This window comes from Macrobrachium nipponense, chromosome 16 (genome assembly GCF_015104395.2).
Source record: "Macrobrachium nipponense isolate FS-2020 chromosome 16, ASM1510439v2, whole genome shotgun sequence".
Taxonomy (NCBI): Eukaryota; Metazoa; Arthropoda; class Malacostraca; order Decapoda; family Palaemonidae; genus Macrobrachium; species Macrobrachium nipponense.
Window position 1 is genome coordinate 30,467,913 of NC_087209.1, and position 27,414 is coordinate 30,495,326.

At 39.3% G+C, this 27,414-nt stretch overlaps 2 protein-coding genes and 1 long non-coding RNA gene across 5 annotated transcripts in view; 2 read left to right on the forward strand and 1 right to left on the reverse strand.

The window, feature by feature from the left end:
- LOC135195636 (thioredoxin reductase 1, cytoplasmic-like) overlaps positions 1 to 781 on the forward strand; it is a 100,882-nt gene extending 100,101 nt beyond the window's left edge. The window contains exon 12 of the mRNA XM_064221994.1: positions 174 to 781. Within this exon, the coding sequence (XP_064078064.1) occupies positions 174 to 236 (63 nt within the window). The 3' untranslated portion in view covers positions 237 to 781. The remainder of the gene's footprint in view (positions 1 to 173) is intronic.
- An 11,927-nt stretch (positions 782 to 12,708) lies between these two features.
- Positions 12,709 to 20,042, forward strand: LOC135195637 (uncharacterized). The gene is made up of 3 exons (XR_010310200.1): positions 12,709 to 12,838; positions 18,696 to 18,765; positions 18,915 to 20,042. It is a non-coding gene; the product is annotated as an uncharacterized LOC135195637 (long non-coding RNA).
- A 184-nt stretch (positions 20,043 to 20,226) lies between these two features.
- The window catches only part of LOC135195638 (brain tumor protein-like), a 115,837-nt gene continuing 108,649 nt past the window's right edge, over positions 20,227 to 27,414 (reverse strand). For all 3 annotated transcript variants that reach the window (XM_064221996.1, XM_064221995.1, XM_064221997.1), the window contains exon 4: positions 20,227 to 27,100. In XM_064221996.1, the coding sequence (XP_064078066.1) occupies positions 26,804 to 27,100 (297 nt within the window). In that variant the 3' untranslated portion in view covers positions 20,227 to 26,803. The remainder of the gene's footprint in view (positions 27,101 to 27,414) is intronic.

The following is a 27,414-nucleotide window of genomic DNA, read 5'->3' on the forward strand; positions in this document are numbered from 1 at the left end:
ATTCTATTTCTTAGGTTAAAACTTGAGCATAATTTTTACATATAAACAAAATGTAAGTATTACTTACATTTAGATTCAAATTGGTCATTCAGTGACATGGGTTTTGGGAAAGGTGATTGTAGAGTTTCATGTTATGATTGATATGTATTTTAACAGTTTTCACTTGTTCACAGGTCTTCACAACGTTAAATGTGACAAAGAAATCTGGGCAAGATGTCAATGCTCAAGGCTGCTGAGGTTAGATAGTGCTGCTTAAAAGTAAATAATGGCTGGGAAAGTGTGTTTTGTTTCTTGAACATGTTAATGCATTGAAAGAATTTGACAACAGTTATGTGAAAATGGCTTAGTATTTTCAAGACTAGTTCTCTATATATATAGTTACATTACATTTATGGTTTATTTAAGGAAAACTCATTACTTTTTCTCACTTTCCCAGTCATTTTAAGCAGCAGCAGTTATAACTGAGAGACTTGGTTTAGTAACAAAGTGAGGCTGAAATAGTGAATTGGTGGTCATTTACTGTGCAGCATCCTACTATTTCGGTGTCTTTTTGTAACATTATGAAGGGGGCATCCCAAAACCCAGTGTTGGGTGGGAGCTTCTGGAAGCATACCTTGTCTGAAGTTTTTGGCCTTTATATATATGAATAATTTAATTTGTTATTAGGTACACAATATAATGTGGTTTAATTCATAATTATTCCAGTACAGTTATGAAATACTAGAAAATCTTGTTCAGACCAGGTGTCAGGAAATGAAATTAAATAAATATTCCACACTGACCTGCGCTTTTTTTTTTCCCCCTACCCCAAAAAGGTGTTCTGGTTTTGATTTTGAAGACAAATGGAATGTCGGAATGATAGTTTTTGCTCTCATCAAAGGAACTTAAATGGAAATTTTGTTACATGAATGGTGAGTATGTCCAGTCTATCCTATGTAATAGTTGGATGAGTTGACAACTGACTGTGCTGAAACCTGAGCATTTGGTAATGAATATTTTTCAGATATTTGCAAAGGTTTTATGATGAACAATTTTGAAATCAAATTTTCCTTCAGTAAACTGTTTGAGACAACTTTGTTTTAGGGTAACTTACAGCTACCACCTTTGTATTTAGTGTTATTGTTGGTGACGACTTCCTCACCCAGAAATAGATTTTTCCTACGTCAAAATCCCTTAATTACTCATTCTGTTCATTTGAATCAGTCATGGCAGTAGATTAAGTAGATCCAATGTCAAATTTTTCATAAGGTTGATCCAAAGGTTTTGAAAGTGTCAAAATTGACAGGTGGCCAATTGGGTAATAGAAGACTAGTGAAAAGAGGAAGTGTTGAGATTCAGCTGGGCAACAGGGAGTCTGGAATAAAAACAGTTCCAGAATCATTATAGTTTTATACTGCCAATGTATAGTTTCATACTTCCAATGTGCTTAGCAGGTCACAAGTTAGATGTTACCATTTTGATGGCTGGTTATTCTAAACTCTCGTGTTTAGTTATGTTGTGCAAGAAACTTTTTGAGTTAAAACATAAGGTGTTATTTACTCTTTGGGGAAGATGGGTACCAGATCCTCCTTGAATACTTGAAACCACTCTAAAAACTCTTAGAACTGCTATTTTGAGAGTTTAAAAAAAAAAAAAACCTTATATCTGATTATGTTAAGAGATTTATCACAAAAAGTGCATTTAATCATAAAAATTTTATGGAAATACAGTAATTTGTGAATATCTCTCAGTGAAAAATACTGATAATTTGTGAATTTTCCATGAAAAATGGGTATAGTATTAGAAAAATCCACAAATATGGGGGTTGGATTTACTGTACCACTAGAGATATACTTGCTTCAAGTCTTTAATACATGAACACTTCCTATATATTTCAGGAAGTTTAAATTTAGTTTTTTGCCAATATATCTCAAATTATTGGTGGATAGGTCTGTTAGTTTCACATCCTCCCCTAATTTTTGGTATTAAATTAAATCTCAAAATTCAGCTTTTTCAGGCCTTTACTCTTGAATTACATGGGGTAGCCAGCAAACTGATTAATGCTTTCGGACATAACGAGTTTGGGTACTATTGAACTTGTCATGAGTGTCTATTTTTAATAATTCCTCACGAGCCCCAACTTTCCTCTTTGACTCTACATTCTTCTCCATACTCTTCCTTTACATCATTACACTCCATAACATGTTACTTTCTTCATGAATGTGTTTGTTTTTATTTTATTTGCAGAATTTTGTGATGGAAAAATTTTAAATGTTTATTCTAAATTCAGTGTTCTACGTATATTATAAGAAATCATAGGTTAAACTCACAAAACAGTTTATAACCAATTGAGACAATGTACACAATATTCAGAGTTGTGTCAATAAACAGTTTTATCTTTCCCTTATTCCCCACCCCATTTCTCCCTCTTTATCAAAACATCTTTGTTAAGTGAATAATAGGTCTGTAACAGGAATGCAGAGAGGATAAGTTTTTAAGGTAAAATACCTTTGTGTTGTGTATGCATTTCAACATGTAAATCATAACCCTGAACAGCGATGAGACAACCTTCTCTGTAGTTACTAGATACACAAGTGAGGAACTGTCATGTAACCTGACATTTCATTCATCAACTACAAAAATTTTGGAAACTCCTAAATTCTGTGTAAATGTGTAGGCATTTTGTCCTGCATTGCACAGCTGATGAATTGCAATGCTGTGTGTGCCTGAAAACATTCCATTACATAAATATTGCGAACAGAGAAAGAGGGAGGTGAGCAAGGAATGAATGAAAAGGTAGACAGGGAAGTGAGGTTTGAAGAATGAGGAAGGGCGAGTGATAGGAGGGTTAAGTACCCCCATGTGTGCTTATCCAATTGAATTCGTAAATCTGGACTGGCTATATCCTCAAGTCCAAGAGTAAAGTACCTTTAAAATCTGTTTGTACATGGAATTTTTTATCAAAAATTAGCGGAGAGTGCAAGATATGTACTCTGTTTCAACGTGTCATACCAATTAAACTATTGGTTTGAAAGATACATATTGGCCAAAAATGCGACTCAGTTTTCCTGAAATGTAGTGGAACCTTGATTTTCATACGTAATCCGTTCCAGAACCTCCCACTAAGTCTGAAATGTGCGAAAACCGAAACAATACTTCCCATACAGAATAACGTAAATACAATTAATGCATTCCTGACCCCCCAAAATATTAACAAAATATATTTTATAGGGAATAAACACAGTTTTACATACAGAAAACAATGAGAAATTAATATAAATGAATAATGAACATTTAATGTAACTAATCTTTATGGAAGACAGAGAGAAGAGGAGGAGAGTTTATTGTTTAGAAGAGAAAACCCCCTCCAGAAGGATTTCGGGTATCGAGGACCTATCTGAAGTTACTTCTCTTCATTTTTTACTGGCTCTATTTGGGGTTATTTCCCCTCTTTGGTTTTTACTGGCACTAGGATCAGCTTGAGAGTCCCTGGACCCCTGTCGCACAACAGAACTGTCCAGAGTAATTTGTTCCTGTTTTCTCTTTAAAATTTGCCTAAAGTGTCATTAAAGAAGTTGGAGACACGGATTACATCATCTTTATTGCGATGATAATTCTCCACAAAATCTTTTACATCACTCCACTTTGTAAAAATGTCCTTAATCACTGAAGTAGCCACATTATGTATGCCTGTTTGTATTCTTAATTTTTCAAACCAGCCTCTGCTGGCCTTAAATTCACTAACAGCAACATTACACTTGTAGGCACTTTCCTACTGTGATCGGCAAGCAACACTTAGCTATGAGTTCTTTCTTAAATTCGGTAGTGTTTCTTGCAATTTTTACAGAAGGGCTGGCACTTTGAACTTTCTTTGGCTGCATAATGGTTTAGCAGTTGTACTCGAATAAAAAAGCACAAAAAAACGACCTCAAAAGCAGAATGGGTCACGAGAGAACAATAGATGCTTTGTTTGGGCACTGGTACGGGGCCTAGTCACGCAGTCGGCCCAGAAGGAGCATTTCTGAGTGTATGAAATCCGAGGTAACGTACAAAGCCCCGAGACAATTTCATCAGAGAAAGTTTACGAAAACTGAATCTTATGAAAACCAAGGTTCCACTGCATAAAGTTTAATAGCCAAGATGAGGAAAATCAGAGAAATTTATGGTTATGTATTGTGTCAGATTACTTTTAATGTAGACTATACGTCTTTTGCAGTTTCTAAGCTGTTTTCTTCGGGGTTTGAGAAAGATGTTAGTATACAATTAATAATTGAAGGGATTGTGTAATTTCTAAATTGTAAATACCACGCCTGAATAATGTTCCTGTAAGGGTTGTGTGGTTTCTCCAAGGTCTTCAAGGGTTTTGTGTTGACATTTTATGGAAGCATTTTTTATGGAAGAATTTAGTTATTGGAGGTATTATATATGTGAAAAGTTACGTTTTGGGGATTGTCAGAAGTGTTTTACTTTTAACATCGCTATTATAAATAATTATTTTTACTTTCAGTATTTAAAATTTTTCATTTTTAGCTGATAGTTTTACTTCACAGTTTGGTTTTATTTGAATTACTACTTTTATTTTCAACATTTTCTCTTTTCCATTTTGATTTTATGATTAGGGATACTCATTTTATTATTAGCTTTACTTTTATCCAAGAATAAATCTACAGTAGATAGTATTCAGCTCTAGCAAATAAGCATTTAACTTGAAAGTACTAACGACTGACAAAATTTCTTAACTGGTGATGGAGTAATTTCCTCTTATATCTGTCTTCTACAATACATTTCTTTCTTGTTTCAGTGGTATTCCTGATTGTGTTATCTTTTTTACTAAAGTGAATTGAATTGCCTTTTTTTTTTGGTTTTTACTTTGGTGTAACCTGTAAAGTTCAATGTTGCAAGTCACTTTTGGTCTGATACGACTGGTTGTATTATCTATTGTTAATATTGTGCTTCTTTATAGGATGATGATGTTCAGAAAGATTACGGCCAGTGACACTTATTAGGATGATTTTTTGAGATTCAGTCAAGAGTTAGTTATTTAAGTTCATATATTATATTAATGTTTTGGCTATCTACTTTTGTTATTCCAGTTCTTATATTAATGTTTTTGCTATCTAATTTTGTTTTTACACACTTTTTCCTTGGGTCTGATGGTGGCTGCCCAATTTTGAGTTTTTATTGTTGAGTTTTTGTGTGAATTTGAGAGTTGTTTGGGTAGAGTCAGTGATTAGGTTTTTAGTAGGGTCGAGTTTTTATTTCCTTAGGGTTGTGTAGTGTTATTTTTAGGTGTAGGGGTTGTCTTTTTGTAGTTGATGAGTTGTTTTGTAGTCCCTAAGGTTTTATAATAGTAGGAGTTGGTGTTTAAAGATTAGGTTTTTGTTATTGTAAGAGTAGATTTGTAACTCGCCCAATGCCCCTGGCTGGACAGTTTGTATCTTTCCTATGGGGTGGGGGGGGGGGGGGGTGGGGGGGGGTTGGGGTTATCAAATATAGGACCGCATCATAATCTGGAAACTGGTCCTGATACAGGTGAGTATGATGGTCATGCTGGTGGTGGTTTTGTATTGTTACTGTACAATAGACAAATCTGCTATTCGGTAGCAAGTACTCCTCCTTTCTGGTCAAGGGGGAGTGGGAGATGTGGTTCGCCCAAACCCTTTTGGCTTGGCATGGTTTTATTTGCTTGATCAAGGCAGTTTTTCATTGATCTTCCTGGGAATTGCAAAGTGAATCTGGTCATATGGTTCCATTGTGTTTCAACCCAAATGGCTGAGTTTTCAGATATATGATTGTCTTTTCTCTTACGGGCTTGGACCCCCTTCTTTAGAATTCAATTCTTCTAGGAAGGTTGATCAGGTGGGTTAAACTACCAGCTGGTTTAGGGTACTTGTACCTCCCTCCATTTATAAGTCTGGCCTATTGTTGAGACCGTAGGTTTGTTCCATGTATGAACAAATGACATTCTTTAATTGATTTGTATTTTTCATGGCTAACAGACCTGAGGTCTTAACATTTAATGCCCACCTCTAGCCGCCCCTCACTCTTTTCCTGGGTTGGGAGAAAGACTGATGCGTCATTAGGTTTCTGATTGCCTGGTCGGTGACCGGCAGCTTCCCCTTCCACCTGTATACATATGCGTTGCCTGATTAACCAACAGATTGCTTTGCTTTGCAAATCTCTGATTGTTTTTAACTGATTTTCCATGCTTGCAACGCAAAGAATTTTCTCTGATCGATACTGGGATTTTACAGTCAGATTTTCCCTGCTCCAAAGGCTACAGCTGATTGGGGACCAGTGATAGACCTTTCCAAACTGAATCACTTTGTAAGGAAAACAAGGTTCAGGATCGAGATATGCCGGACAGTTTTGGCAGCAATACAAGACAATGACTTCTTGCTGTCAATAGACTTGAAAGATGCTTCCTTTCTGATTCCAGTCTACCCTTCATCCAGGAAGTTCCTTCGCTTCAGCATGGAAGCAATTCTTCCAGTTCAAGATCCCTTGCTTCAGATTGACTACACCCCTTCAGGTGTTCACAAGGGTCTTTGCCCTAGTCTTGACGTGGGCTCATGCTCAAGGGATTCACCTGTTCAGATACCTCGACAACTGGCTGGTCTTGGCAAGCTCCAGGGAGAAATTACTTCAAGACAGGGATCGCCGCCTTCAGTTTTGTTGGGGTCTAGGTGTAGTAGTAAACCTGGAGAAGTCCAATGTGGTTGTTCCCAAGCCATAGAGGCTGTCTGTCTTTATGGTATAGATATAGATAATTTGGCCAGTGCCAATGGTTTTTTTCCGTTGGCGCCAAGTAAGTTGGGAAGAAGTTCAGGTCGGTCAGCAACGTTCATTCCTGGTTCACAGACCGAACAGCCAAGGCCCCCAGATTGGTTAAAGGCCCATTTCTTAGGTTATTCTGTTTTTCTCTGAAGAATCTTGGTCCCTTATTGGTCATCCTTCAACCTTCACGTCTCTACAGTGGAGACTGAAGGAATTCTGGTCCCCAGTGGGAGATTCCCCTCAGCAGAAAGTTCTTCTGTATGAAGAGGTAAGAAAAGACCTCGCCGGTGGTTGGATGACCAGAATCTCACGGTGGGAGATGATTATATATTTTGTAAATTAATTGTTATGGGTATTTTATGCATTGTTGAAATTATGGTCGGGGTGTCCCTATATATAATACAACATGGTGGTAGGTATTCTAGAAGGGGTGTCTGTTGATGTATTTAAGTTGTGTTTGTGACGGTCATAGGCTGTGACGTCCAATAGACAAGATGGGCGGGCGGCGGTGCGGCAGGATGTAACAACAATAACACTGGGGGAGTAGAAAGCACGTGTTGGATGGTGTGTGGTTGGTAGGGGAGAGTCTCCTCTGTCCTGGTAGGCGGTTGTTTGTTTTTTGGGGTCGTAAGTTTCTTGTGGTGCTGGTGTTTTAAGGTGATTTCTGGTAGTGTACTGGGAGTTGGGAAAGAAAGCGTAGCAGGTTAGGGTAGATTGTTTCATTTTTATAGGGAAATAAAAAAGGAGTTAGGGCCTTAGGCCAAAAATTCGAAACTGGTAGCAGAGCGTGGTTGATCAAAGATGCCTGGATCCGACAGTTGAACAAAGGGAGACTAACTAGATGGAAAAGGGAATGGGAATTTCCTAGGTTTAGGCGGGATAGTCAAAGGAAAGAATACAAAGAAATGGGAAAGGTCAATCCGGAAGATTCTGGCTATTGTTGTATGGGGGAAGAAGATTACAAAATACCCGGCGATAAGAAATGCGAAATGAGCTTAAAAGGGAAGAGCCCTAGAGCTAGTGGAAGTCATTAGCTCAAAGATAAACTTACTGGTAACTGGAGGGTCCAAAACAGTTAATCCTACAAGAAGAAACTAGATAAAGCCTACTCTAAAAGACTCGTTAATGGAGGAATTACGGTAGAATAAAAGGAGATACCTTCCTAATAAGAATGAGAATCTAGTGAAAATAATTGGCGGACTATTTTAATTAGATACGGAAGGAAGGCATCATCTGGAGTGTGAACGAGCCATGGGGAAAGGCGCGCTTGAAGAGGCTAAGTCGAAGGGTATCATGTAAGTAGAGCAACGCAAATCTCACGGAAAAGTCAAAAACAAATGGTATTTATCAGCTTAGTTGTGGCAAGAAAAGCTAGAGTACTGGGAACAGTGTCCGCAAACAATTGGAAAAGAACTGTTTTGAGGGATTAGGGAACTAAAGAGGAACGGGAATGTGGGGTTGGTTCGTCAGAAGGCAATGCCAGTTCCTTCTGGGAGAGGGTAGGGAAAACCAAAGGAAGATATCGGGGATAAGATGGCAACCGAGGAAGGGGTGGTAGAAATCCTATAAACAAAGGAATGGGAAGGTAACGTAATGTGCAATATGCAGGCTGTCAGCAATGGCATTGGGCTATAGGGGTACAGTTGATTGTCCAAAATTTTCAGAATTTTCAATAATAAGGCAAAAAAAACTGAAACAAGACTAGAAGAAAATAACGGTAAAAACAGAAAATGTGACAGAAGGAAGAAGGAGGTTTATTGTAGTAGAAGTTAATAAAATAGTGGGAAAGGCATCATGGGAGGTGGTTTTGATGCCAATTTTTGGACACAGGGTTGTAAATTCAACAGTTTGCGGGGAAGAATTGTGACTAAGCATCGTATTTGTTCATGGATTCGAAGTCAGGAAGTAGTTGAGGATAATGAGGTACACCTAGGACCGGAGTCTAATAACGTGTTTGTTAATTTTGGTGAGACATATTCTTTTAAGTCCAGAGGAATAATATAAGTACCTGGGTGATTACTAAAAAACGAAAGTTTTATTTTGAACGACGGAAATTTCTGGCAAGGTGATTATACCCTGGCTGGATAGTAAGGGGCAAACCATGGGTAGTAAAAATGGGTATGACCCTAAAGATTTGGAAATAGAAAATTGGGGTGTCATAGTATGAAGTCTTAGGGGGAATGAAAGTAGGATTAAGAGAGAAGCGAAACAAGGTGTCATTTAAGAGTTGCCTATAACGGAGGAGGAAGGTAGAAAAGAAGTTATTGACTGGATGGGTTGGAAGGGTAAAGTAAAGAATCCGAAGGGAAATTTAAGAACCCAACAATGAAGAAAGTTTACATTTACAGTTTGGTCATGGAATGGGAGATAAAAATTGGAAGCTAACAGAGGAAGACCAATGGAGTAATTGGGTTAAATCGAAAAAGAAAAAGAGGAACATAAGAAAGGTTAACTAACGGAACTGATTAAAACCATTGTGAGGTTTGTAAAAAATAAAATAAAATAAACCCCAAAAGAAACCAACCTCCAAACCGGTAGGTATGGCTTTTCGTTGGAAGTAAAAGACGTTCAATGCAAAGTCGTAGCGATGGATGTGGGTGATAGGATAGAAGAAGAGGAAAGTTGTCTTTGGTAATAGTGGGATATGGCCAACGGAATATTGTCATAGGTCCTGTTTGGATAAAATGATAAGAAACCAAATAAACTGATAAAAACAAAAGGATACTTTTTGCGTGCTAGGTTTTGTCTATATTTGGAGCACCCTCCTCCAAAATTATTGTCCATATAATGGGGGAGAATTTCAAAATGAAAAAGTAAGGAGGATGGCAAAAAAAGAAAAATGGAATATTAAAGTATTAGCCATCCCAGCATCCAGAATCTCCGTGGAGCAACGGATTATGTGAAAAGACCCGTAGGCATGATCAACGGGAAGTGTAATGGAAGATGATGGGAGGAAGAGGAAGTAGATTGGTCCCTAGGGCTTTTGAAATGGGTTAGTGAGTGCTAGGAACTTTTGTTTAACTGAATAATTGGAGGTTTCTCTCCCGAACCAATTAAGTATTTGGAAAAAACCCTTCACTGCCTAACCTAATAGGTAGTCAGAAAGTTTCCTAGTCCTGCAAGCAGAGAAAAAGGGTATGGAATAGGGTATGGTAACAGGGACATCACTGTAAATGCAATGGGCCAACAGGGCCAGAGAAGCATTTATAAAAAATGAGTCCTGTCAATAAAATAAAGAATAGCCGCTAAAACAAAACATCCAGAGAACATAAATTTTGAAGAAGCGGATGGTATAGGATGAATGGGTTATTCTATAAGAGGGTGAAAATGAAAATGAATTGGAGATTACCTGCTCAGGTAGTTAGGGAGTATCTGGGGAAAACAATCAATAGTCAAACATGGGGTTATTCTTTAATGAAGAAGTAAGCTAGGATACATGGTGACAAGGATTCAACGACGATCACCGAGATACAGAAGAGATTAATCGGGCTAGAATAAATAAATCCCCATGGGGTGAAAGGTAGGTTCAGCTGCCCAAATGAATGGGAAAGTAAGATTGGGCTGGAAGGGAGAGGAGATAATTGGGTGATAGAAGGAATGGGCAGACCACAGAAGATACTATAGAAAAGAAGGGGAAGGGTGATAGATGGAAAACAAGTGGAAGATAACGGGCCAAAGTGGGTCAATTAGAAATGGCCGAGTTCAATTGGAAGGATATAAAATTTAAAATTTTCAAAAGGAAATAAGAAAGTTATAGTTAGGGCTAATAAACAATGAATACAGTGAAGAATGAAGAAATGGACTATTTTAATGGTCCTTGCAGGAAAAAGATCAAGCCAAGCATAGGGCTGATTCGTACTCAATATAAGAAGACTCACAAGTCAGGGTGACAAAGGGTGGGTTAATACTTGAAGGGAATTTATAGTCCATGGTAGAAAAAATTGAAGATGAGAGGAGGTGTTGCTGGGATTTGAAAATAGAAGTCCAATAATGGAAGCATAAAGAAAAAGAACTTCTAAGTTGGAGGAGATAAACCAGGGTGTATTGGAGGAGTTAAAATGATGTTTGGACAAAAAGCTATACTCTCTAAAGATGGATAGTAAGCTGAAAAGATAAAAGGGGGGAAAGGGGAAGGATGATTGTAAAAGCAAGGATTGGGAGGTAGCTAGAGGGTTTGAAGCAAGAAATGGCTGAGTGGGAAAAGGAATGCTCCCAACATGCAATGCTGAAAGGGATTTTAAAAATTCTGTCTAACCATAATAAAGGGGTGAAAAACGAAATTGGAATTGGGTTATTACATTGGATTTGTCAAAAACTGCAATATTTTACAAGGTGTCGAAGATACAAAGGATAAGTTGTACTTGAACAGGCCACCAAAGGGTAAGAAGATGGTTGGAGGGGTGATTATGGAAGTTGAAGAAAACAGTCTATTGGGCCTCAATGGATAGCAGCAAAATCCCATGGTATTTTGTAAAGTGGCTGAAACGTAGTGAAGGAGCTTCAGGGGATGAAGAAGAATAGACTTAAGAACCTAATATAGTTGTTTTTGGAAAAAGAACCAATAACGTTGGAAGGCAATTTTTGTGTACACACGTCGGATGATTTTTGCTACGGAGGAACTGAAGGTATTCTTAAAGGAACGATTGGGTAGAATTTGAAAGGGAAAGTTGCAACGTAGGAGAACAAGAGAGTAAAAGGAGGTTTCAAGTATTTAGGAGTAGTAATAGAGCAGAAGGAGCAATAATTTTTCCCTTCTAATCAGTGGCACGTATATAAATTCCATAATAGAACCTCAGAGGCTAGAAGATATAGCGGGTTCAATAGAGTGCTTAGAACAAAAAGAGTTAACAGAGTACATATCGTGGTAGGCCACCGGCTGAACTTGGGTATCACTACACCACGATGCCAGAAATATCATATGATATTAGCGAATTCAAGTTAAATCATTTAAAGAAAGGAACAACTCAGGATGTGAATAAACCTATTAAAATTGTGAGAAAAACTAAGATCATGATGGCGAACAGTTACAATAACGTGAGGTATGGAAGAAGAAGGTTTAGGGTTTTGTTCGGGAAAGCCCTATGCAAGACGCTTCATTTTGAAACATAGGAAGATGGCCATACTCAACTGGGTTTTTATATTTTTTATTTCCCTTTGACATATAGGGAAAGAGGAGAAGTCCCATATGGATGGAGTCTCGGAAATCCAGGAGAGTGGTCAAAATTCCCCACCATTGATGGCTTTTTGAAGCCCTTGAGTGGTTTGGTGGGAATAGCTGTAAAGGAAGGATTGGCTATATTTCCAAGCTATTTTGTGGGAAGAGGTAGTTAAGGTGGGAGGGGGAAATTTAGAAGCCTTGGATTAACACTGATAGTAAAGACAAACCTGGAATGAACCTGCCATCAAATTGCTAGTCACTGGTTGTTAAGTAAGCTGGGATTAAAAATTCAAAAGAATATTGCTTGCAATAAGGGTAACCAGAACCATTGATCCGGGGAAAGTAAAGGAGGTGAAGATGATAAAAGGAAAGGTAGCAAGTGGGCTGATTGTGTTATAACTTAAAGCAAGAGTTTCATTCAGGGGAATGTTTATTAGAAATTATGTAGGAGGGTACAATACGTTTTGGAGGGACGCAAAGGAAATTAAATGGGGGAATACTAGGTTTAAGGAAAGAAACCTGTCGGAGGGGAGGGAGAAAGAGATAAGTGTGAGTTATAATATTTGTTTAATTAATTGTTAATGGGTATTTTAATGCAGGTTTGGTGCAAATTAGTTTGGTTGGGTGTCCTCTATATAGACAACATGTGGTAGGATTCTAGAAGGTTGTCTGTTGATGTAAATTTAAAGTTGTGTTGTGACGTCATAGGCTGGTTGACGTCATAGACAACGATTGGCGGTCGGCGTCGGCAGGAATGTAAACAATAAACCGGGGTTGAGTAAAAGAAAGCACGTTGTTGGTGGTGTGTGGTTGGTAGGGGAGAGCTCTCTGTCTGGTAGGAGTTGTTTTTTGGGTCGTAAGTCTTGTGGTGCTGGTGTTTTAAGGTGATTTCTGGAGTGTACTGGAGTTGGAGAAAGCGTACAGGTGGGTAGATTATTCATTTTTATAGAGAAAGAAAGGAGTTAGGCTAGGCCAAAATTCAAAGGAGACACTGCGTTCACCCCCTCCACACTTACTCCTGTTTTCAGATGTCTCCATCAACGACTGGGGTGCTTATCTCAAATATCTCCTTGCCTCAGGTGTTTGGAATGTCGAGGACAAGTTTCACGTCAACATTTTGGAGTTGAAAGCAGCTTTTGTAGGTCTGCAGAAGTTCTGTGAGAGGGTAGAGGGTCATTCCATCATGCTGATGTCGGACAACACCAAGGTGGTCGCCTATGTGAACAAATGGGGCCTGGTATCTCGTCAACTCTATTCGTTGACAGTCGAGATGCACCAGTAGGCGATCAACAACTTGGTGGAGCTCTCTGCCAGGTACATTCAAGACAAGAGGAATGTGGTGGCTGGCAAGCTGAGTTGTCGGAACCAAATCCTGGGCATGGGCTGGTCTCTGCATCAGGATATGGCGGACAGGCTTTTTCATGTTTAGGAAAGGCCTATGTTAGACCTCTTTGTCACTTGCTTCAACAGGAAGCTGGAGATTTACTTTTCAATGTCTTGGATCCTCTTGCTCTAGCAGAGGATGCCTTACAGTATCGTTGGGACAATCTCAAGGTGTATGTTTTCCCTCCGTTCTGCCTGATCTGTCAAGTTCTGAACATAGTAACGAGTTCCCAAAATCTCATGGAGTGGTTCCCAGACCTTCTGTCTCTTCTGTCAGAAGTTCCAAAAGAAATTCCCCATGGTGACAGCACCTTTGCCAAACTCTTGTGTGGAGGTTTCACCAGTCAGTAGAATCTTTGTCTCTTCATGACTAGTGACTATCAAGTACCTCCTCCGAGCGAGAGGTTTTTCTCAAAAGGCTGCGGGCCAAATGTCTGGCTATCTCAGGAAATCTTTGTCAGCAGTTTACCAGGGGAAATGGGCAGTTTACTGTGATTGGTGTTGTCAATGGGGTTTTTCTCCACTCAGCTTCTGTTCAATGGAAAGCGGGTTTTCTGATCTTCCTCAGGGTTGAGAAAGGTCTTTCCGTTTCAGCTGTCAGAGGCTTCAGAGCAGCCTTGGGCTTGGTTTTGTGCCTGAAAGGCATGGATATCTCTTCCTCCTGCATGGGATCTTTCTCTTGTCCTGAGAAGTCTCACTTGAGCTCCATTCGAGCCTATATGTCAGTCATCAGACAGGGATCTGACTCTAAAGTGAGTTCCTGTTGGCCTTGGCTTCTTCGAAAAGGGTTGGGGAGCTTCGTGGCCTAAGTTATGATGTTAAACACACCAGGGGTTGGGGGTTTTTGGCCTTAAAATTTGTCCCAGAATTCGCCTCCAAGACCCAGAATTCCTCAGTGCATGATGACAGATTTTCCTTGTTTTTTATTCCCTCACTGAATACTTTGTGGACACGATCCATGGGAGCTCTTGCTTTGTCCCGTCAGAGCACTGCAATGTTATCTAAAGAGAACTCGTCACCTGAGACCTAGGTGCTGTAGACTTTTTGTTAGAATGGGCAACTCCAGAAGGGAAGTGTCCAAGAACACAATTTCATTGTTTACATGAGACAATTAAACAGGCTTACTCCTCACATCCTAGTTCTGTCAATGAGTCTGTGCAGGCTAGAGCACATGACATCAGAAATATAAGTTCCAATTTGGCATTTAAGAAGAACTTGTTTTTTCATAGAATTTCGAGCTCTGGTTCTTGGCTATGTCAATCCACGTTCACTTCCTTTTACCTTAAGGACACTGCCCACAGGTCTTTGGACACTTTTTCCTTGGGTCCAGTGGTGGCTGCCCAACAAGTGTAACTCACCCAGTGCCCTTGGCGGGACAGTTTGTATCTTACCTAAGATGATTGTGTGGAAGAGAGAATGAGTGAGTTGGCTGGCCTCTTTCTTTCTCTTTTTTCCCTTCTTCTTCCTACGGGCGGGTCGAAGAATAAACAAGTCATATACTGGAACTGGTCTGATACAGGTGAGTACAGTGGTCATGCTGGTGGTGGTTTTGTATTGTTACTACAATAGACAAATCTGCTATGGCAAGGGGAGTAAGTGTTGACAAACCCCTGTGGCTTGCATGGTTTGTTGCTTGAACAGGCAGAGTTTTCTTTATCTTACTGGAATGCAATGAATCTGGTCATATATCATTGTCTTTCAACCCAGATGGCTGAGTTTAGAGATAGCTGATTGTCTATTCCTTCACAGGTTTGGACCCCCTTCTTTAGAACTCAATTCCTCTAGGAAGGGTGGTCAGGTGGGTTAAACTTCCAGCTGGTTTAGGGTACTTGTACCACCCTCCAAGTATGTCTATCCAATTCTGAAGACTGAAGGTTTGTTCCGCGTATGAACAAGTGACAAATTTGTCAATCAATTTGTATTTTTCATAACTAACAAACCTGAGGTCTTTACATTTATTGCCTATCTTGAGCCACCCCTTTCTCTTTTCCTGGGTTGGGAGAAAGATGTGTGTCACAGGGTTCTATACCTGGTCGATGACCAGCTTCCACCTGGTATATGTATGAGTTGCCAGATGCCACAGATTCCTTGCTTTATCTTTGTTTTTAACTGGTTTCCAGCTGATGCAGGAAGATTATCCTATAGGTAAGACCAAAGGTTTGTTAGCTATGAAAAATACAAATGAAAAAATGTCACTTTTGGCTATATACTTTTGTTATCTGTGTTGGACATAGCAACAAGGATTCAGGTCTGTATTGTCTGTTTGTATGGTGTTTTTAAATTTCATGGAACCAGTGGTTATCAATAACTGGACCAATAGCTATTTGTGACTTCCAATCCACGCCGAGAGTCAACTTCTATCACCAGAAATACACATCTCTAACACCTCAATAGAATGCCCAAGAATCGAACTCGCGGCCACCGAGGTGGCAGGTCAAGACCATACCAATCATGCCACCGAGATGCTATTCAGGTCTGTAATGCTATTGGTTCTTTCTGGATGTGGTTTTTCATTACATATTTAATACAGACTAAATTTGGGAAACGTGGGTTTTTTTTGGCTGTTTTTGTAGGAAGGATTTTTCCTGCATCAAGCTCTATTTCCCATTGACTTTCAGCTCTGTTTAGTGGCCTATAGGGACATTCCCATTCTGCATTTAATATAATTAACTCATTTATGGTATGTATACGGTATGTGGCATATGCATTCTTTGGACCTTGCATAATGTTAAAGTCCAAAGTATTTAATGATGATGCAAGACTGATTTGTTCCCAGGATGATCTTAAGACAAACTGTATGGCAGATTTGAACCAGTGACTGATCTTTATAACTGTGATGCATTGTAAACTTTTTTTTTTTTTTTTTTTTTTTTTTGAGATCTGATTTATATATATGTAGGTCTTGGATGGCAATGTATCACAATTTTAGTGATTCCAGTAATAATTTTCCTGAACTTTACTTCTTCATTGACCATTCATGATTTCAGGGGGATCACAAAACTCATCAATGGAAAAGATTACTCTGACCTATTTGCTCATGAACAAGACAATATTTTTGTAATGCTTCCTGTAGATTTATTTTCATGGTATGGTGTAAAGTAATGCTGGTTATGGTGTCATTTCATGGTCCTGTATAATGGTGAAGTTAATACATACTTTTATGCAGTAAGTTAAGAAGTGGCAAATGTACACGGCATGTGACGAGGTGAGTACACGTCTGAGAGATGTCGACCGAGCAGTCTCAAGACCCAGATCGTGACTAAAGAGAGATTCTTGAAGGCGAACTATTCTTATGATCAAGAATTCTTTCAGGTGAACGAGGAATCGTCCATGGCCCAAGGAATTCTTATGCTCCAGAATGTCAACACAGCCTGGACCACTTCCGTTTCTGCAACTTTCAACCTTTTAATCGGCGCCTTATCGTCCTTAGGGTAACAAACTGGAACCAAGGCAGACGAAGAATGGGCACCTCCAACAACATCAGCACGTACATGCAAGCCTGAGACATGTCTAAATATGGAAGATGGAGACTTAGCTCTCATACTATCACGAATACATCCACACGGAGAGACACGGCCATGAAGAGATGTTGACTCATTACCAGCATGCATAGGGGAGACCCAACCATGTAATGAAGACGAGGATAACTCCTTTCCAGATTCCACTGTTAATCCCACAAATGCTAACCTGCAATGGGGAAGCACAACCATGTGAGGCAGCTGGCAAAGTGCTCCTCTCACCTGCACAACCACGGATGTGCGTGAGGGAGACACGGTCGTAAGGAGGAGGTGATGCACTCCCTCTGCTCGCAAAAGACGTAATCGCAAAGTCCTCGATCCTCCAACGTCTGATACGATGACAAGGCAGCGATGGGGAAGATGGAAGAGATAAATCTCCCTCCCTACGAGATCTCTTACAAGCAGGAGGTGGAGAAAAGACCTTACGTTTACCCACAGCGAAGGCAGAAAACCTCTCTTCAAAAACAGAGTCCAGCCTCTTGAAGACTGACACAATGTCTCGGATGGCTCAGCGAAAGAGGATGAGGACGTCATAGCTGGAAGAGATGACGTCACAGCAGCAGGAAGATGAGCGGCTGCTTCTACTGACGTCACAGTTTGAGAGTGCTGGGAGTGACGTCATGACCTCCCTATGGGCCTCACTGGCAGAGCGATAAGGAGATACCCAGGGACCGTAGGTGATGTTCCACAAGATGGCTGCACGCGAGATCTAACGTAGAGGAGTCCAGGGGGAGGCGGAAGAGCAGAGGGGGCTGGGGGAAGGAAACAGGCCTCCAAGAAATGCGACAACTAACCCTCCAAGGAGGGTGAACCCCGTAGCCTAAGAGACACCCAGACCACCGCCATTTTGGATGACTCTGAATCTGAAATAAAGGAATGAGATGAGGCAGCCTCCTCTCTCCTGGGAAGACAATTGAAATCCAAGGTAGAAGGGCCTACATTACACATAAGATCACCCTGTAGTACTCCCTATACTTCCATCGACGAATCAATGGAAGAAAAGGAAAGACACACAGGAACACCAGAGTTAGCATCAGGGAGAGTGACCGAAGGAGAGGGAGCAGCCGAATCATCCAGACGAGGTGAAGAAAACCCCTCCCAAGAGGGAAGAGTCGAAACTTTGCGATGTTCCCTCTTCCTATAAAATGACCTCCACTGCGACTTAGGCCAGGTATGACATTCCAGGCAGGGATTCGTAACCTTACAAAAATTAGCTCTGCACCTACTGCAAGTTGTATGCAGATCCAGATCTGACGACGCAAAAACCTACAGCACGGGAACCCCTGAATGCCGGGACACATGCGTTGAAGAGGCCGTGAAGACTCGAGGGAAGCCATACCAACAAGTATACACACCCCATCACACTGAAAAGACAGAACACGGGTAGAAAAAACCAGGTTGAATGCGCAGTCTCTGACCAGCTTTCACCTCGTACGCACAGGTGTTGCCAGATCTTACAGATTCCTTGCTTTACAAACTCAGATTGTTTTAACCGGTTACCAGCTGCCACTTGGAAAAATATCCTATTGTTGAGACCGAAGTTTTGTTCCACATATGAACAACATCAAATTAAAGTCATAATGACAGGCTGAAGTTAGCCAAACATTTTCTAAGGTTTACATGACTGCAGATGATGTCTCTCGGAGGGTTAAAACAAATTTGTTAGTTACTTTGCTGCATTGAGTTTCATTAATATTTTGGAATGCAGTTGATTGAACTTCAGTGGTTGCTTCAGTCAACCAGATTAATTTGTTTGTGGTGTGAAACATTCATGTCCCGGTCACAAAGTTGTTCTTGTACATGTTGAGTGGAGTTGTCTTGAAACAAGGAATCTAAACCAGTTACCTGTAACAAATGATTAGCTTACCCTCTCTTTCCAGATGAAGACTACTACCCAATTCCACCTTCCTTAATGTTTGTCATCACCGAAGAAAGTGGAACACGGAAAAGGTATGGTAGCATAGCTAATTTAAAAGGAAATATAACATGCCAAACCATCATTTTGTGATTCTCTTCCTAAGTAAATATAGTAAATGATCTTGTACGCAGAATACATTCTATGCACATGCTCTAAGATTTTGGTTCTTATTCTTTTTCAGGGTGAAAAAAAGAAATGCAACTTTAATAGATGCATAAGAAATAAAATTGAAATACTGCAAAATACCATTAGCACTGCTCTCTTGTGCGCTTCAAGAGGCCCACTATAGATGCTACTGTTGAAAGTTGGGGACTGTTTTCTGTAGTGCCAAGTATCTGAAATTTAGCTTCTGCTGTACCCTCCCGAGTGAGAGATGCACCTTTAGTCCAGTCTCGGAGCCTCTGGGTCTGACCTACCAAAATTATTAGTGCCCAACTCACTGCCACCCAAAAGATTGTTTCCTGAGGATAACACATGAAAAGTATACTCTCTTCTTGATGACATTTTAAGAGCTAAGTTCCCCCTATTTGGCTTCATTTGAGCATCATATTGTGGGCAGTAGAGAGATGGAAATTGTATCTTATTTTTCATAAGAAAACTTTGTCATATTTACTTTTGTAGTTATAAATGAAGTTATATTTAATAGGTATTTAGGTACTGTATGCACCTCCCTAGGCTAGGGAAGACAGTCTCTGTGGCAGATTTGTAATATGTGATAGGCTAGTTTTAATATTTTACAGTTTCACTAGTTCCTAAAGTTCAATGAACAACAGACTTTTTATGTATCCTAAAAATTGCTTGGTGTTAAAAAGTAGTTTATAGCCAAATACTTTCACTAACCACTTATTGCCAAGTTTCAAGATGATATGAAACAAAATCATCTGTTGAAAGCATCACATGGCTTGTGATTAATTACTCGGGCATCTGCTGACAATTTATTTCAAGTACCAATTTAATTTTTTTGTCAGTGTTAAGTTAAACATTATAATGGAGGAACATTAATAAATACTTAAGACAATTAAAAAAATTGCAGCCTAAGTCTTGAAGGATCAATTATAATGCCAAGTAAAGGAATTGCCAAACTCTACACATGACAACTTGCCATTTAGTCAGAACCAATCTGAAAAGGTTGTCAAGTAATAACAAAATAGCAGTACAGTAGTTTTTGGTTATATTGGCCCCCATGTTCAAGTTTGGTCAAATTGCGAGATGATTCCCAGCCTTGACTCCCAAGGGAACCATATGATCTTAGATACAGGAATATTCAACCTACAAACTATTAAGGACACTGTTCAGCATAAAATTTACAAAATTGAAGGTTTTCTGTATCAAATTGTCATGATGAAATAAAAATTTCTGTATTGTACACCTGTTTTCCAGTAAATGTGCTTTCCTAACCTTATATAATGAAAATCAACTCTTCTCTCTCAATTGTTCCTAAGGTATAACAACCTCCTGATTAACACAATGTAAAGGTATATTAAAAAAAAGCATTTTTACAGTCAAACAAAATACTTTATTGAAATTCTCTAGGTTAGCCATTACAGCATTCAACAAAACTTGCGCCATGAAAGACGATAAAATATTTCTAAATATTTCTTTGTGAAGGCAATAGTAAGAATCTAAAACAAAAACAAAAAGGAAAAATTAAATAAAAGTATCCTCAGAGTATGATTAGGATATGTGATGAAATTCAATGAAATGATAAAAGTATGGGGCCATTCCGGTAAATAAACTACAACAAAATTGTATACAATAAACATGGGGAATTACATATGGAAGTTGATTTAGTTTTCCTGCCATAAATGAAAAAATTAAGAGTATTCATTTCTCAACGATATCCTTTCAAAAGAAAATAAAAATTAAAAACAATAGCAATTTGCACTTGCTAAAAAATTCTATCAAAATTTGCTTAGTATAGCCTTATAAAAACATCTGTGTAACAGTAAAACAACTTTAATTTGAAACTAGTGACCAAAAGAGGACACAATGACTGCAAGTACAAATGACTAACATTTTGAAATGCTTCACTGTATATGCAGTATGCAAGGACAGCAACCACTTCAAATAACCTGAACTGTAGTAATGAAGCCTGTTTTCATACAAATCCTGCACCTACATCACCCTACAGTACTTCAGTAAAAAGACAGGAACCCATCCTTCTAACTATATCAGCTTCCATCTATGTAACTCTCTACCTGTCTTCAGATCAACTATTGAGACACTTGATTTACTTATATCTTTGGTAAAAAACTAAAAGTAAAGTGAAGGTGACCAAAGTGTACATACATAACCATAATACCTAAAAAATATACAAATTGCAAAAATGTGAATATACCCTATAAGACTTAAGAAATTTAGAAAAATAAACACTTAAAATTTGTACACTCCCTACTTTGTGTATGCCATGTTTGTTGACCATAGAGATTCTATACTTAGATTCCGTAACACACTGGCCTAACTCTCACCAGTAACTCTTGGTAAGGATATAAGAGACAGCACTATCGATTAGTTTGGAATGGTCCCTTCACCAGCCTGCTTTGATGGCAAGTAGAATTAAAAATAATAACCAACACATGCGCCAGCAGGTTAATTGAAGAAATTATAATTATGTTTTGGATCACTCAATATGTATATATGTATATATATAGTATAAAAGCGCAAAACATGTTGGCGCTTTAAGGTCAGGGTTACCAACAACTAAAGGGTGGTGGGAAGGTTTCATTAACCTTGGAATGAATTATCGATAAAATAAATAATAAATATTGTATGGGATATATCAAAACAAAATGCACAATGTTTTTACAATTTTAACAAATGTCTCAATGGACAATTTAGTCTCATTACAAACGGATATTAGAACTAGTTGCTGAAGTGTGAAGGGTTATGAAAGGCATAGGAAGATAGTCTTCCTCTGGGATGGTTAACAACCCCAAAGGTGAAGAAAGATAAAGAGGTTGGGGGGGGGAGCATAACTTGGGTGTTTCAGACAGTGCCTCAACGCATCACCAAATAGTCCTGCAGCAAAGGTGCTTAACACATCAACAATGAAGGTGGGCCAGGGGGACGTGTGTCTGTCCTCGCTTATGGCAGCTGGTGCTTCACTGTTCCCCAGCCTACATCTTGGAAGACCAACAACTCCAAGCACTTAATGCTTGGTCTGGGAGCACTTAGGGTGTGTTGCGGGGAGGACAGTCTATACCAAGTAGCGTTTATTGGAACCAATGTTTAATAAAATAACAAAAAACTCAACTTATGGTGCCAGGATGAACTACTGCAAAGGGGGCAATGACCCTGCTGTGCTGCTGTCACTACTGGGTCAGTCAACACACCCCGTGGCCCACCTTACTTTTTACAATATCAGGGTTAATAACAAGAGGTTTAAAACAAGTCCAAGATTGATTCTGTAACAGCTCTCATATATCAAAATAAACTGAAACTTTTTGAACAACTGACAGACATGGCATTTTCTTGTGTAAGACATAGTATATGAATATATAATGCATTTGCATACTACGGGACCATTTAAGTGGGTAACATGAGTTATGTATGACTGTAATTGACACACTTGGACCTTAAACAATATCAACATGGTTACAAACACAGATCTCTACAAAAGCTGCCGTAAACACTGTACACAGAGTAGTTACTGGCACCGCCCTAGCCTTGTTGGGGGCGGCAGAGTCAAGATGAGCAAAGGAGGCTTCCTAGTTATTTTTTCTTGTATTTTGTTTTTCTCCTTTTAAAATTCAACAGACCAACACATCCTTTGCCAAATAGGCTCACTTAAGTACACATTTTGATTTCTCGAGGCTCAATACTAGGAAGCGGAAACTTGCTCATCCTGTCTCTGGGTTCTGGTCATGACTTTTTTTTTCCTGATGCTTTGGACTAGGCACAATAATGATTAACTACTGCTTTGTGAACAAAAGAGGTTCATATAGCAAAAATAGCAACACACATCTGGTGGGCACAAAGACTGGTCATGAGGAAAGCTAAGAGGCAACAGCATAAAACCCAAGACCAGCCTGTGGCCCAATCTACAAGCAGCGCTACTACAAAAGTAACATGATACAAACAGATAGAAAAAACAGCAAAAATAGTGGAATGTTTCATCTCTGGTAAGTAGTTAACGTGTCAACAGCAGAGAACTGGGTATGATACTCTTAACGTTAGTAGAAAAGCAGAGGGGCGCAGGGCGGGTCAAGACGGTGCAAGGCATAATACTGGTGGCCGCCCTACCCCCTCCGTCTGGGCCTGCGGGCTCACCAACCCACCGCCCGCCCACAACTACACATTCTTTTGGACTGTAGAAAGGTGAAAAAATAGACTTTGGAACTCCTTTTTTTAAGTAGATACGAACGAAGTCATGCTTCAGAAAGGCCAATGGAAGTGGTGAAGAAATGATCAAACTATGTTGTAGTGTCCCAAATATCACTGGTGTAATGTGATTAAAATTGGTCACAGATGAAATGTAGCTCTAGGCATAGTTTGTGGCACCAAGGAAGGATAAACATTTCAAGAGTCAACAACTGGAATGTTGGCTGCAAATATCAACAAAGACCATGAGGGCAATTTGACAGGTAACTTTTGTGCGTCTGCCAGGAGGGTTATGCCATTTCATCTGAACCTAAGGGACAGTCCGAGAGTGAAAGACGAAGGGGAAGCCCCCTCAGTACTACACTAAGTCCGCCTTAACTTATGGGTTGTTGATCTACACAGCACAGCGAGCACTAACTATAAGTGGCATGCAACTACCCAATATACACCCCTCTGACCTGACCTTTCCTGGGACTGCATCTAAGCTCACTACTTTTAATGTCACAGCCTCCAAACAAGGGGGGGTGGCTATAGGGCATGTCACCAGGAGCTGTTAAAAGTTGAAGGGGTGCAGAGGGCAGCTACTAGCCCCGCACCATTGATGCCTTATGCCACCAAGACTAGGCCCGGCAGACCCAGGCAGACTGGCTGGCCAGCCGGGCCTTGACTAGTCTACTGAGGGACCCAAGAAGCTCCTGGAGGGTTCTCGCAGACAGGAGAACTCCACTGCAAGAGAAACCAGGCAGCTGGAGGGACCAGACAGCTCCACTAGTGTCTACACAGTAGTATCAACAAAAGATATGTATTGTCCAAGCCATTCAGTGCTCCCTTGCAACACAGTGACTGGCTACAAGAAATTTGAAGGTAACATTTAATGCTTGTGTGCTACCTAATACAGTTAACTAACTGGCAACAAACTTGTTGACGCAATTCCAAACATTATACGTTGATCCATCTTTCACTGTATTGGGAAAGCAAGCATTACCACAAAGGCCGTGTATGTGCTGTTATAACACCTCTATTATGCCATTAAAATTTAAAAGAAACTATTAAGTACAAGCCGGCACTTTCACTAACAACCCACGTCTATATGCCAGACATTGGATAACAACCAGGTACAAAGAAAAAAAAACTGCTTCCTGCAAGTGACAAAAAACAACAAATTCCCACGACTTCACAGGAAACCTTTCTTTTTTAACTTTCATGAGTAAATGGCTAGTACATTACAAAAATTCTAACTCCAGTGAATGAATAATAAACAGTTTTTAACAGTTAAACAAGCTTACAGTTTACCCAGCTTGGCACAACTCCTATGGCCAAATTCTGAACACTGAAAACTAACAACCGTTTCAATGTAGCACTTAACAAAATGTGATTCTGCATTTACAATTCAATCTACACACAATTAGACCTGTTTCTGATAGCAGAAATTCACCAATACCAAATTCAATTGTGCCCTGTAGTTGTTACAGCTGTAACATTAAGAAAAACAATCTGACTTTGTGCTGAGATTTTGCAACCTTTCTATTTTGAAGAAGTAGAAGAAGGAGGAGGAGACAAGAGTTTCCTCCTCCAATTCCACACAAAAAACGAGGTGTGTGAGTGTGGCACAATCACAACACAGTCACGACCTTAAGGACTAAAACACTGCAAAACACTGGTAAGGCATGATGATGATCTCTCAGGGAAAGGTCACAAGTTGGTTTAGTTAACATTAGCCATCCTAGGAGGCAGGGTTACAACAGGTTGAGCTTTGTATTACACTACTTGAAGCAGATACAAAAAAGGCAAGATAGGGTATAGTGATTACAACAATGGTACTCAATTTCTACCTAACATAGTGAGCTAGTCTAGATAGATATATATATATCAACAGGTAAGGGCAATAAGGGCATATTAATCCGGTTGAAACCACAAAGATATGCAGGAAACCCTAAGCCAAGCCTGAATGACATGACCAAGATGTGGTTGGAATATTACCTGCAGTGTGGTTGTAGTGCTTCCGTTACTATAAGGACAGAATTTGATTTCTGTTCTACATGTGTTTCAAGAGTTTAAGACAGTATGCATTTAATTTAAAGTTCAACTGTCACTGTAGAAAACATCACCAAAGTTATAGTATCACCTGTAATTTAGTTTGGCCCCCAGTTTTTCTTAAAGTGCTGTTTCACAAAAATTTTAGTTATGCAAGTACAAAGATAAATATTTCAGGCAATGACTTCCTCTGACTTTGATTGTCATACTTGGGTTTAATTAATAAAAGCAAATCTGGGCAAGTTAAACATCTCTAGAAACACCAGTAACTAATTTTGATATATATTCCTCAGCAAACATTGTGAAAAAGGTATAACAAGTGAGTAGCAAACTTTTGGATGGCTCAACATGTAACTTGTCAATACTATTGACTCATAAAACAATCAATGTATCCATTCTGATAAACGGAATACTTGTAAAAAAGGAAACAATTTCCATACTTTTCATAAAATAAACTAAAACATTTTCTCTTTAAAAACAAAAGACAGACATCCCAAAAACTTATATAAAACTGTTGGCTCCCACAGAGCCAAGGGACTGGCCAACCGGCCCACTTATCTATCGACTGAGAATCTAACTACTTCCCAGCCAACATAGTTGTTAATGCTAGGATCATCATCATCATCAGGGTAATTGGCTGGTATGTCAGGCTACAGTAATCTTGCTTTTACCAAGAACCATAACAGCCTACCCTTTCATGCACTACTTGCCTGTAGCTCTCATGCACAATTCCTTATAACTAACAAATGCAGTAGAACAATAATGGGTGAGTTTTTCTTCTTTCCAGCTGTGGCTAAAGTACATGGTGCCACACCCGAGAGATGCTACCACTACAGAGAGGGGGGGGGAGGGTAGAGTAGTGCCATCAGACCTTCAATTTTTGTTTGGTGGCACTCCACTCCCATAACTTTATTATAACCTCAATAAATTACTGCACATAAATATGAAAATAAAAGAAACTTGAACAAAACCAAAAACAAAATACCATGAGCAGGTTATCCAAAAACAAAACTTAAATCCTTAATGGCACAACTATGACAGTAGATGCAACAAATAGAAAATTTTGAAATAAACTCTTAAAGTCCACTGAATAAGTTATGTACATGACTATTGGCAGTTGAAAAAAAATTCATATATATAAAATAGAAAACCTACTTCAACATAAAATGCGAGTAAATGTAGAAGTGACTTGTATTAACAGGTATCTAAGCCCATTTAATGGTAACTGCTGATACCCAAGTACACTGGTAACTGACCTCTAAGCCTACACAAAGAAGGCAGGCAGGCAGGCAGGCATCAGCCACACATTTTGACTAGGGGGGCAGACATGGGCCTGGCATCTGCCCCTGAGAGTACAAACAACTGCAACCACCGTATTAAAAATAGACTATATGAAGGAACAGAGACAACACGGCTACCTGGCCTCCCACCCACAAAATGAGCACTAGTGGTCTCACTGTTACTTGCCTGGCCACTGATCACTTGTGGGTGAGTGGTGAGGTCATCAGTATATGAGGTTAAGTGTCCTGTCACTGTGTATGGGTGTATGTGTGCGTGTATCACACTCATTTTAACATGCCAAACAATGTATAACCATGCCTTCACTGATAATTTAAGTGTTGGCTCTGACATTGTCTTTCAACTTTTTTAATATTATTACAACCTAATTGGAAAATGCACCACTGAAACTGTAGGCAAAATACGTCATCACCCGTCTCACATATGTGGGGGAGGGACCTGCAGGTAGCGGTACACATACAGTCGGTAATCCTTGGAGGCCAACACTACTGAGCCATCATCCATCAATGCAACATCAAAGCACTGGGCATGCTTGACTTTGGACTCGTATGCAGACACAAGCTGACCATCTTGCGTGAATAGTGTTAAGTTAAAATTATTATGGTTGTCAGCAATCAGAACTTCTCCTTGGCTGTTAATCCCAACACCAATGGGATAATTTGTTATTCCTTCACCTCCTATTTGTCGCAGATACTGACCCTCGTAATTGAAAACCTGCAAAAAAGAAACAAAAATATTATAATGGCAGACAATAAATTTTTCAATATAATTTAGTATTAAAACAGCTAGTCAACTTTGCTAAGTGAATTTCTCATTAGCTTGACAGTTTGCTAGGTATTAAGCAAAATAAATTATTTCAGTATTACAGAAGAAAGGAATATGAAAACCATAAAATCTATTCAATTTCTGAATTCATTTTGTCACCCTTCTCTAGTTTCTGGAAAATTAACAAAAGCAATAGAGAAGGCACAAATGCAAACCTATGGACTCATTTTTGAAAAATTTTAAATTAATAGCTTTTCAAGTTG